Source organism: Pelobates fuscus, chromosome 6 (assembly GCF_036172605.1).
Source record: "Pelobates fuscus isolate aPelFus1 chromosome 6, aPelFus1.pri, whole genome shotgun sequence".
Lineage (NCBI taxonomy): Eukaryota > Metazoa > Chordata > Amphibia > Anura > Pelobatidae > Pelobates > Pelobates fuscus.
The window spans coordinates 257,548,076-257,560,915 of NC_086322.1; the positions used below are offsets into that span (position 1 = coordinate 257,548,076).

At 41.1% G+C, this 12,840-nt stretch overlaps 1 protein-coding gene across 11 annotated transcripts in view; it reads left to right on the forward strand.

Moving 5' to 3' along the window:
* The first annotated feature begins 5,301 nt into the window (after positions 1–5,301).
* EXOC7 (exocyst complex component 7) overlaps positions 5,302–12,840 on the forward strand; it is a 52,237-nt gene continuing 44,698 nt past the window's right edge. For 5 of the 11 annotated variants that reach the window (XM_063459012.1, XM_063459004.1, XM_063459013.1 and 2 more), the window contains exons 1-2: positions 5,302–5,479; positions 5,993–6,058. In XM_063459012.1, coding sequence (XP_063315082.1) covers positions 5,420–5,479; positions 5,993–6,058 — 126 coding nt within the window. In that variant the 5' untranslated portion in view covers positions 5,302–5,419. The remainder of the gene's footprint in view (positions 5,480–5,992; positions 6,059–12,840) is intronic. The other 6 variants (XM_063459007.1, XM_063459015.1, XM_063459008.1 and 3 more) reach the window with 2 other exon arrangements.

A 12,840-nucleotide genomic window follows, 5' to 3' on the forward strand; every position in this document is an offset into this window, starting at 1 on the left:
CAAATATAGAACGTTCCATTTTCAAATTGAAATTTTCCAGATTAGTAATGTTACCTTTGAGACGGTGTGGTAGCCAGGAATGAGAATTACCCCCATAATGGCATACCATTTGAAAAAGTAGACAACCCAAGGTATTGAACGTGGGGTATGTTTAGTCTTTTTTAGTAGCCACTTAGTCACAAACACTGGCCAAAGTTAGCGTTCATATTTGTTTTTGTGTGAAAAAGGCAAAAAACTAATATTTGGCCAGTGTTTGTGACTAAGTGGCTACTAAAAATGACTGGACATACCCCATTTGCAATACCTTGGGTTGTCTACTTTTGCAAATGGTATGCCATCATGGGGGTAATTCTTATTCCTGGGCTACCATACGGTCTCAAAGGCAACATAACTAATCTGGCAAATTTCAATGTCAAAAAAATGAAATGCGAGCCTTATATGTGACTCTCTAACTTTCCAAAAAACCATAAAACCTGTACATGGGGGGGTACTGTTATTCTCGGGAGATTTCACTAAACACAAATATTAGTGTTTTAAAACAGTAAAACATATTACAACAATAATATAGTCCATAAAAGTGCCGTTTGTTTGTAAAAAAAAATGCAAAAAAACTTCACTTTTACTTAAAATATCATCGTTGTAATACAATTTACCAGTTTTAAACACTAATATTTGAGTTCAGCGAAGTCTCCCGAGTAAAACAGTACCCCCTATATACAGGTTTTATGGTGTCTTGGAGAGTTACAGGGTCAAATATAGTGCTTGCGAATTAAATTCTCTGCACTTTCTCCCTGTGTTGTCAGGCATGTCAATCAAATTTTAATTAATTAAATGACATAATTATGTTAAAAAATTACTTAAATATACACGTAGAATTTTAATATATATGCATTTATAGGTATTTAAATTCTACGTGTATACTAATGTAATCTTTCATGTAATTATATGTATTTATCTATCTATATATATTTGCGGTTATTTGTATTTTATATATAGATAGATATATATAGAATGTCATTCTAAGTGTATTCTGTTTCCAATATATATATATTAATAACAAAATACAGTTAGAATGAAATTACATATGAATATATAATTTATTTTAAATTTTGTTTCAATATTTTATTTATTTATTTTATTATTTTATTTATTTATTATTGTAATTATACGTATATATATATAATATATATATCGAGATCTATTATATATATAATATATATATACATATTATATATGTAACGTCATTCTAAGTGTATTTTAATACTAATATTAATATTAAAATACATTACGTATGACGTTACATATATATAATATGTATATATATTATATATATAATATATATACATATATTATATATATATAAATACTTGTATTTTATTTTAACATGTGTATTTATTTATTTTTTTACACTACCTACCAGCAGGGGGACTCTCTAATATTTTAGACAGTCCCCCTGCTGGCAGATCCATAGCCAGCTATAGGGGGCCATGTGATCGCTCTTTGAGAGCGATCACATGGCCCCCGGGGGCCTCATTTGCCGGAGGGGGGCTGCCTGGGCTCTCAGGCAGACCCCCAGAAGAGGATCGCGGCGGAGGTAAGTATAGCTTACCTCCTGGGGGCTTCAGCCGTTACGGCGTTCTATGCCGCCGCAACGGCTTTAAAGCCCTTTAAAGCCGCGACGGCATAGAACGCCGTAACGGCGTTAAGGGGTTAAAAATAATATCAGGAAGTATTACTTTACTGAGCGGGTAGTGGATGCATGGAATAGCCTTCCAGCTGAAGTGGTAGAGGTTAACACAGTGAAGGAGTTTAAGCATGCGTGGGATAGGCATAAGGCTATCCTAGCTATAAGATAAGGCCAGAGACTAATGAAAGTATTTAGAAAATTGGGCAGACTAGATGGGCCGAATGGTTCTTATCTGCCGTCACATTCTTTGTTTCTATGTTAGAGTGCCAGTTCTTTCCATGTGGTGATAACACAAATCACTGCTAAAGGAATCTCTATTGTTAGGTATGAGGAAGGCAGGGTTACACACAGGTCACAGCTCTGGTTACCCCTACTGAACTGACCTAGTGATTAGTTATTTTGAGGGGACAGCACATTTACACTGTTATACAGGATGTACACTTACTACTTTACATTGTAGCAGAGTGTCATTTCTTCAGTGTTGTCACATGAAAAGATATAATAAAATATTTACAAAAATGTGAGGGGTGTACTCACTTTTGTTAGAGAGAGTGTGTGTGTATGTGTATATATATATATATATATATATATATATATATATATATATATATATGTTGCTTTTGTTTGAATTTTATTTAAAAAAATTTAATTCTAACTTTATTAAAAAGAAAAAAATTGAGAATGCAATTTTAAGGATCACTATAGTGTCAGGAAAACAAAGCGGTTTTCCTGACACTATAGTGCCCTGAAGGTGCCCCCACCCTCAGGGTCCCCCTCCTGTGGCGCTGAACGTGTTAAAACCCATTCAGCAGCTTACCTTATTCCAGCGCCGGGCTCCCTAGGCACTGGTGACCTCTCCTCCCCCGCCGACGCCAGCGGAGCTGAATGCGCATGCGCGGCAAGTGCCGCGCACTCATTCAAAGTGTCCATTTCTCAATGCTTTCCTATGGACACTCGGGGCGATTGAGGAAGACAGCCACTAGAGGCTGTCTGAACCCCAAATGTAAACCGCTATCTTTGCATCTGCAGGGTTAAAACCTGAGGGACCTGGCACCCAGACCACTTCATTGAGTGTCCCTTTAAGGTATGTATGTGTTGTCACTCATAGTTTTTTTTTTTAACCTTAAACAATATGTTTAACCCCTTAACCCCTTAAGACCGGAGGGCGTACTATTACGTCCTTTTAAAAGCGGCTCTAAACGCCGCCGGACGTAATAGTACGCCCTCCGGTTTTTAGTAACTTACCCGGTCGCTGGCGGTCCCACGCCGGCGATCGCGGTTCGGGGGACTCCCAGGGAGCCCCCCGCGGCACGTCCGCCCTCCAGGAGCCCTCCCGGCCATGTGAGAGTGAGGTCCTTGCGAGGACCTCACAATCACATGGCCGGTATAGCTGCCTGCTGCATTGCCAGCAGGGGGACCAACTGTAATGACAGCTGGTCCCCCTGCTGGCTGAAAATCAAATAATAAAATGTTAAAACAGTGTAAAAAAAAAAAATTATATACTTAGATCATATATATATATTATATATATATGATCTAAGTATATATATACACATATACACACATACACATACACCGTCTAGGTGTATTTTAATATTAATATATATATAATTATATATATATATTTATATCAAATTACACGTAGACTGATACTGATTAAATATATATATAATTATTGTTATATATATATTTATAAATAATATAAAAAAAATTAATATGTAAATACGTAAAAAAATTAAATAAAAAAAATAATTAAAAATAAAATATTAAAAAATATATAGATGTGTTTTATTTCGTTCTAACTGTATTCTGATATTAATATATATATATTTATATCAAAATACACTTATAACGAAATAATATATATATCTATATACATAAATATATACGTATATATCACTATATATATACCTATATATAAATAAAAATATAAAAAAATATATATATATATACGTATATATACACATATGTATATATATACATATATTAATTCTACACATATATTTATGTAATAATTTTACATAATTAGGTATCCTAATTAATTACAATTAGCGGGACCTGCCTGACCACCCATGCCGAAAGTATAGGGAATTTAATTTGCTAGCACTATATTTAACCCTATAACTTTCCAAGACACCATAAAACCTGTACATGGGGGGTACTGTTTTACTCGGGAGACTTCGCTGAACACAAATATTAGTGTTTCAAAACAGTAAAATGTATTACAACCATGATATCGCCAGTAAAAGTGACGTTTTTTGCATTTTTCACGCACAAACAGCACTTACAGGGACGATATTATTGCTGCAATACTTTTTACTGTTTTGAAACACAAATATTTGTGTTCAGCGAAGTCTCCCGAGTACAACAGTACCCCTCATGTACAGGTTTTATGGTGTTTTCAAAAATTACAGCGTCAAATATAAGGCTTGTGTTTAATTTTTTTCACATTAAAATTCGCCAGATTGCTTACGTTGCCTTTATGACCCTATGGTAGCCCAAGAATGAAAATTACCCCTATGATGGCATACCATTTGCAATAGTAGACAACCAAAGGTATTGCAAATGGGGTATGTCCAGTCTTTTTTAGTAGCCACTTAGTCACAAACACTGGCCAAAATTGGCGTTTTTTGCATTTTTCACACACAAACAAATACAAACGCTAACTTTGGCCAGAATTTGTGACCAAATGGCTACTAAAAAAGACTGGACATCGCTTATTTGCAATACCTTGGGTCGTCTACTATTGCAAATGGTATGCCATTATGGGTGTAAATTTATTTCCTGGGCTACTATACAGTCTCAAAGGCAACGTAACCAATCTGGCGAATTTCAATTTCAAATGTAACACGCTATATTTGACCCTGTAACTTCCCAAAACACCATAAAACCTGTACATAGGGGGTACTGTTTTACACGTGAGACTTTGCTGAATACAAATATGTGTATTTTATTGCAGTAAAAGCAAACAGTATTATGACATTGACAGTTAAAATGTCATGAAGAACGAAAAAAATAAAAAAAAATCTTATTTTCTCCCATTTTTTTCATATTAAATTATGTTTCATAGCTAAATATTTGATATTAAATGAAAGCCCTGTTTCCCCTGAATAAAATGATATATAATAAGGGGGGGTGCATTTAATATGAAAGAGGTGAATTACGGTTGGACAGACATATAGCGCAAATGCCAGGTTTTGTTTACGTTTTGTTTCGTTCACAACTTGTACATTTGGCTGCGGTGTTAAGGGGTTAAGGACACATGACATGTGTGATATGTCATGATTCCCTTTTATTCCAGAAGTTTGGTCCTTAAGGGGTTAAACATTTATCTAAAAAAAAACTTGGGATTAAACTGGTCTATTTTGTTTTCATACACAAGGCTTAAGCTTTCCACATATGTCTAAACAAACATCTGTGCTGTTATTTAACGAGCTGACGTATTACAACCTCTCCTCTGCCTATACGAGCTTCTGCCATTTGATATTTTTAAAACACCTAACATAGCCCCATCCTTTCTAATTACATTGTGCTGAGGTTGCCACTACCAGCATGGCGGCTGCAGAGTATCCTGGGTGGGGTAAAACGGAAGTCAGGGCAGATTCCGGACGGAAGTGGGGCACGGTGACAGCTTGTGTTTGCATTTGCCCGGAAGAACGAGAGATATCCATTTCTATTAATAATATTAAACGTTTTTTTATTTTATTTTTACTGCATTTTAACCAGAAAAAAATGATTCCCAACGAGGATATCGGAGGCAGGAAGAGGGCTATAGAGGAGAAGCTCAAGCAGGTTACATTATTATCCTTATATATAGTGCATGCATTATTATTATTTTCCTCCCCACCAATGACATATTTCTTCAGCTTCTCTCATTGATGTAATTTTAGTATTCTAATGTTATTCTACTTCATATTTCATTATAGTCATTTAAGGATACCAATATTATATTTCTCCCTATTGTATTATTGTTGTCATTTCAGTATGCATGTTTTTTATTTTAATATCTTATTAGCATTTATGTAAAACCAGCAATTTTTCACTTTACCATTATACACCAGGGTTATTTAACAAGTCCTACATAATGCTGCCCCCTCCCCTTGCCCCCCCCCCCCCACTTGAGGGTTTCTAAACTATCCATTAATTGCACTGCTTCATCAAGAAATAGCAAATTTATGAACAAAATTAAAAAGCCAGTAACAAAGCTGAGTATGGCATTATACTTTTTTGGGGGTGGGGGGAGGGGGATGTCTGATCATTGGTCTCATACAACTATATTCTTTTTTTTTTTTTTTTTTGTCACAGGAAGAAGAAACCCTGAACTTCATAAGGGAGAGTCTGGATAAGAGCGATCAGTTAACTAACAATATGGTAAGTGTGTATATTTAATTATGTATTATTATTAATATTGCCATGTATCATGGGGAACACCAGGCACCAGAACAGCAACCATGTACCTGATAAAGTATCATGCAAGAACAATACTTATTCATTACAGTATTCTACTAAAAACCAGAAATATATGAATGTTGCAAAAAGTAAACAAACAATCTAGCCATTCTATTTACCAGACCCCCCTCACCAGTAGTGACTTGTTATTTGTAGGTATGTAGGGTAGTGATGTACCGAACAGTCCGCCGGCGAACAGTTCCTGGCGAAATTAGCGTGTTCGCGTTCGCCGTGGCGGGCGGACACATGCGCAGTTCGATCCGCCCCCTATTCGTCATCATTGGGCAAACTTTGACCCTGTGCCTCTCGGTCAGCAGACACATTCCAGCCAATCAGCAGCACTCCCTCCCTTCCACACCCTCCAACCTCCCTCCCAGCATCCATTTTCGATTCATTCGGAAGATGCATGCTTAGTGAGAGGAGGGAAAGTTTAGCTGCTGCTGATTAGATAGGGAAATTGATAGCTAGGCTAGGGTATTCAGTGTCCACTACAATCCTGAAGGACTCATCTGATCTCTGCTGTAAGGACAGCACCCCAAAAAGCCCTTTTTAGGGCTAGAACATCAGGCTGCTTTTTTTTTCCCTGTGTAATGTAATTGCAGGTGCCTGCCTGCCAGCTTCTGTGTGAGGTTCACATTGGATACTGTGCCTACTTGCCCAGTGCCACCACTCATATCTGTTTTAACAATAGGTTAAGCTTTACATTTAAAATAAATATTTTTTTTTCACTGTAATAGAAGAGCAGTTGCCTGCCTGCCAGCTTCTGTGTCAGGTTGGATGCCTTGCCCATTTGCACAGTCAGTGCCACCACTCATATCTGTTTTAACAATTGGTTAAGCTTTAGATTTTAAATAAATAATTGTTTTCACTGTAATAGAAGAGCAGTTGCCTGCCTGCCAGCTTCTGTGTGAGGTTCACATTGGATACTGTGCCCACTTGCCCAGTGCCACCACTCATATCTGTTTTAACAATTGGTTAAGCTTTAGATTTAAAATAAATAATTTTTTTTCACTGTAATAGAAGAGCAGTTGCCTGCCTGCCAGCTTCTGTGTCAGGTTGGATGCCTTGCCCATTTGCACAGTCAGTGCCACCACTCATATCTGTTTTAACAATAGCTTAAGCTTTAGATTTTAAAGAAATCATTTTTTTTCACTGTAATAGAAGATCAGTTAGTTGTCTGCAAGCGTCTGGGTGTCAGGCCTACTTCAGCGTGTGCTCTGTAGACCTGTTCCAGTGTGCTTTGACAGTTGCCAATCATATTTGGTGTCTCTATAGCGTGCTTTTAAAACCAAAATTTGTTTTTCACTGTTATAGATTGAATAGCAGTTACTTGTCTTCAAGCGGCTCTGTCAGTCCTTCCTTCAGCGTGTGCTCTGCAGAACTGTTCCAGTGCACATTGCCAATCATATCTGGTGTCTCTATAGCGTGCTTTTAAAACCAAAATTTGTTTTTCACTGTTATAGATTGAATAGCAGTTACTTGTCTTCAAGCGGGTGTCTCAGGCCTACAGTGTGTGCTCTGCAGAACTGTTACAGTTCACATTGCCATATCTGGTCTCACAGTAGCTTGCACGCATAGTACCACTAATCCCCCAAAAAATGACAGGCAGAGGCAGGCCACCCCGCAGGGGCCGTCGTGGTCGTGGTGCTGTGATTCCCTTTTGCCCTAGAATAATGCCCAGTTTTCAGAAGCCACGTACCCTGAACTTGAAAAGTTCTGAGGACATAGTTGACTGGCTAACACAGGACACCCAATCTTGTACAGCCTCCGCTCGGAACCTTGACGCACCATCCTCCTCCAGCTTAGCTTCAGGCACCTCTCAAGATAGCACTCACCCGCCTGCCGCCACCACCAAAACTAGCACCACAGCCGCTTTACTTGGTATGTCAGAGGAGTTATTCACACACCCGTTTGAAGAAATGAGTGATGCGCAACCATTATTGCTAGAGGATGTAGATAACAGGGATATGTCTCAGGCAGGCAGCATTAAACACATGGAGGTACGGTGTGATGATGATGATGTTGTACCCGCTGCTGCTTCCTTTTCTGAGTTGTCAGATACAAGCGAAGCGGTTGATGATGACGATGCGTCCATGGATGTCACGTGGGTGCCCGCTCGGCAAGAAGAAGAACAGGGCGAAAGTTCAGATGGGGAGACAGAGAGGAGGAGGAGGAGACGAGTTGGAAGCAGGGGGGGGTCGTCGCAAGGAGCTAGTGGCACAGTCAGACAGCATGCATCGGCACCCGGGGTCAGCCCGATAGCACGCCAATCAACGCATGCTGTGTCCACCACCAGAATGCCGTCATTGCAGAGCTCAGCAGTGTGGCATTTTTTTTGTTTGTCTGCCTCTGACAACAGCGATGCCATTTGCAACCTGTGCCAAAGGAAACTGAGTCGTGGGAGGTCCAACACCCACCTAGGTACAACTGCTTTGCGTAGGCACATGATCTCACATCACAAACGCCTATGGGATCAACACATGAGTACAAGCAGCACGCCTACTCTAAGCCGCCATCCTCCTCCTGGTCCAGCATCTTCAGCCACGTCAACCACTGCTGTCCTTCTTGCCCCCTCTCAACCATCCGCCACTCCGTCTCCCGCCTTGAGCAGTTCCCGCTCATCTGCCCACAGTCATGTGTCTGTCAAGGACATGTTTGAGCGTAAGAAGCCAATGTCACCAAGTCACCCCCTTGCCCAGCGTCTGACAGCTGGCTTGTCCGAACTATTAGCCCGCCAGCTTTTACCATACAATCTGGTTGAGTCTGAGGCGTTCAAAAAATTTGTAGCTATTGGGACACCGCAGTGGAAGGTACCCGGCCGGAATTTCTTTTCACAAAAGGCAATCCCCAACTTGTACTCGATTGTGCAAAAGCAAGTCATGGCATGTCTGGCACACAGTGTTGGGGCAAGGGTCCATCTGACCACTGATACCTGGTCTGCAAAGCATGGTCAGGGCAGGTATATCACCTACACTGCGCATTGGGTAAACCTGCTGACGGCTGACAAGCAAGGAATGCGTGGCATTGCAGAGGAGTTGGTGACACCGCCACGAATTGCAGGCAGTCCTGCTGCCACCTCCTCTACTCCTCCTACTCCATCCTCTTCCATAACCTCCTCAGCTGAGTCCTCTTGTGCCGCTGCTTCTTGCTCCACATCAACGGCACCCCCCCCAGCTCCCCAGGTACTATTCCACATCCCGGATACGGCAGTGTCACGCCGTCTTGGGTTTGACTTGCTTGAAAGCAGAGAGTCACACCGGACAAGCACTCCTGTCCGCCCTGAACGCACAAGTGGAAAAGTGGCTGACTCTGCAGCAACTGGATATCGGCAAAGTGGTATGTGACAACGGAAAAAATTTGATAGCGGCATTGAAGTTGGGCAAGTTGACACATGTGCCGTGCATGGCACATGTGTGTAATCTGATCGTACAACGCTTTGTGCATAAGTACACAGGCTTACAGGACGTCCTGAAGCAGGCCAGGAAGGTGTGTGGCCATTTCAGGCGTTCCTACACTGCCATGGCTCACTTTGCCGATATCCAGCGGCGAAACAACATGCCAGTGAGGCGCTTGATTTGCGACAGCCCTACACGTTGGAATTCAACACTCCTAATGTTCGACCGCCTGCTCCAACAAGAAAAAGCTGTTAATGAATATTTGTATGACTGGGGTGCTAGGACAGCCTCTGGGGAGCTGGGAATTTTTTTGCCACGTTACTGGACGCTCATGCGCAATGCCTGTAGGCTCATGCGTCCTTTTTTTTTTTTTCTTTCAACGTATATTAAAATTTTTAGTATACAAATGTAAAAACATATCCCATGCTTTACCCATTTTACAGTACAACTGTACACATGCAACAAAAGAAATCACTGAAATTCAACAACACAAAGCTTACATGGGCTTTGAGGTGTTTGCCAAAATGCATGTATTTGTAGCCCAGATATAACAGTGGCTATAATTAACCTATGTAAACTTGTCACATCTGGCACACTTATACATTACTAAACACAGAATAGTAGTGAACTAAAAAACAAATAAAAAAATTCTGGTATTTGAAGAATATATTCAAATCATTCGTTTTCTGCCTACATTTTGTCATTCAGTTTTCAATTCAGTACAAATAGATGTTCAGTGAATAAACAGCTTAATATGGGGTTGTTGCTTGCTAAAAACAGACAGTTATGCTTTCTTCAGAAAACAATTATTGAACATTTGAAACTTACTGAGACAAATTAAAATTTCAGCTTTGATGTTCAGCACATTACATGTATTTTTTTCAATATTTCGCTAAAACATAACAGTTAAAAAAAACAAAAAAACGTAAATATAACAAAACTACAACATTTATGCAAAAGGTTGAGGTCCTGCAGTAAAATGTTGATCAGATAAGAAGTTAGGTGGTATTATTTGTGAAAGCGGGTAAGAGAAGAGATTGGCTGGGTCAATGGACAATGGATTTACTGCATGAGTAAGGGGCAACATACCATGCCAGCCAGGGTAGGCTGCTTCTGGATACAATGGAAAAGATGGATATGGGAGACCTGCTGGAACAGTATTTGGCACATGGAGAGGTGGCATAATATTAGCACCCTGACTCTCTCCTATAATTACAGAGAATTCTCCTGGGAACTGAAGGCCATTGCTCAAATTTTGGAGCATATTCATGATCTCAGGCATGCCAACTTCCTCTCCTGTATCCTCAGAATTCTGATTCCACTGCTCAAAATTTGGGAAACCTGGAGGAGGGAGCCCTTGCTCGGCCATTTGTCTCTCCTCTCGTTCAACATCTGCTAATATGTCAGAGAAAATATCATCTGGGATATCCAAACCTTCTTTGTTTCTTGGAAGATTTTTTGGGATAAGCTGTCCAGGAAGGATGGCTTGGAAGAAGCAAGATCAGAAGCAGAATAGGATGGTTGTCTTCCAAACCTGGACCTCCCAAAGGACGCAATCTTTGAGGGATGGGTTGGCCGGCAGGTAGAGGCACTAGGAACGCCTCCATGCCATGACTTCTGATGATTGCATATCTCAGCTTCCGATTAAGATAAGAATACAGCCGAGCATATGAAACTGCATCACTTGACGTTCTTTGATTCAGTCGGATCACACACATGTCCTTGGTGCACTCTGGCCAGATACGATCCACATATTCCCAAACAGACTCTTGCAAAATGCATCCTTCGGATGTTAACACTTTTGGTAAATCCTGGCAAAGATGACTGCTATAACCAGACTCTGGCGTGGCTGTAACTTTAAACTGCTTTATAGAGAACATGTGAAGGAATCCCTTCCACACACTTGAGTCTGCTGGATCTGTGAGTCTAGTATCTGGATCATACAATTTCTTGTTCTTCTTTTCAATGCATGAAGAATGTTGATTGCCATTAGTTATATGGTGTTTCCATATTTTCTCTGGTTTCTTGGTAATTACCCATTGGCTTAAGTCAGCATCACCTGGGGGGTTTATCAGCCCTTTGCATATAAGGCAGTCCTGATCTAAAAGGTGGCTCTTGTGTTGGGATGTTGTCCCTTTTCTCTGAGATGCAATCCTGCTGAGAATCCTGAGGCTGCCACACAGAATCAGACAGATCCTCTAGGGTCAAGTTCTGATCGGGCACGGTATCAATTTCAATTAACCCCTTGTGTGTCAGCTTTGTCATCTGAATCTGGTATGGCTGTCTTTCCTCTTTCTCGATTAGTTCCAGTGCATGTTTTCTCTTTTGAATTCTCCAGTTGGCCAGCTCCTGTGCAGCCATTTACGTTGCACTCATTAGAACCAAACACTGTGGGGTGATTTATGGCCCCCACCCACTGCGCAGGAGTGGGGGCCGAGGGGGGGAGGACAGTAGGTCCCCCCATTGTGATTTATGGCCCCCACCCACCGCGCAGGGGTTGGGGAGGACAGTAGCTCCCCCCAGTGTGTATCATGGGCTTTGAGGACAGGTGTCAATCCATACCTGCCAAGTGACCCTATGTAGGAGTAACAGTCCCTATTCTGCTCTGTGTCAGTGTGTATCATGGTCTCTGTGGACGGGGAACAGTCTCTATTCTGCTCTGTGTCAGTGTGTATCATGGACTCTGTGGACAGGGAACAGTCCCTATTCTGCTCTGTGTCAGTGTGTATCAGGGGTTTTGAGGACAGGTGTCAATCCATATCTGCCAAGTGACCCTATGTAGGAGGAACAGTCCCTATTCTGCTCTGTGTCAGTGTGTATCAGGGGCTTTGAGGACAGGTGTCAATCCATACCTGCCAAGTGACCCTATGTAGGGGGGACAGTCTCTATTCTGCTCTGTGTCAGTGTGTATCATGGTCTCTGTGGACGGTGAACAGTCTCTATTCTGCTCTGTGTCAGTGTGTATCATGGTCTCTGTGGACGGTGAACAGTCTCTATTCTGCTCTGTGTCAGTGTGTATCATGGTCTCTGTGGACAGGGAACAGTCTCTATTCTGCTCTGTGTCAGTGTGTATCAGGGGTTTTGAGGACAGGTGTCAATCCATATCTGCCAAGTGACCCTATGTAGGGGGAACAGTCCCTATTCTGCTCTGTGTCAGTGTGTATCAGGGGTTTTGAGGACAGGTGTCAATCCATATCTGCCAAGTGATCCTATGTAGGGGGAACAGTCTCTATTCTGCTCTGTGTCAGTGTGTATCAGGGCTGGGCTTTGAGGACAGGTGTCAATGTTGGGTGATTTCTGCCCTTTATG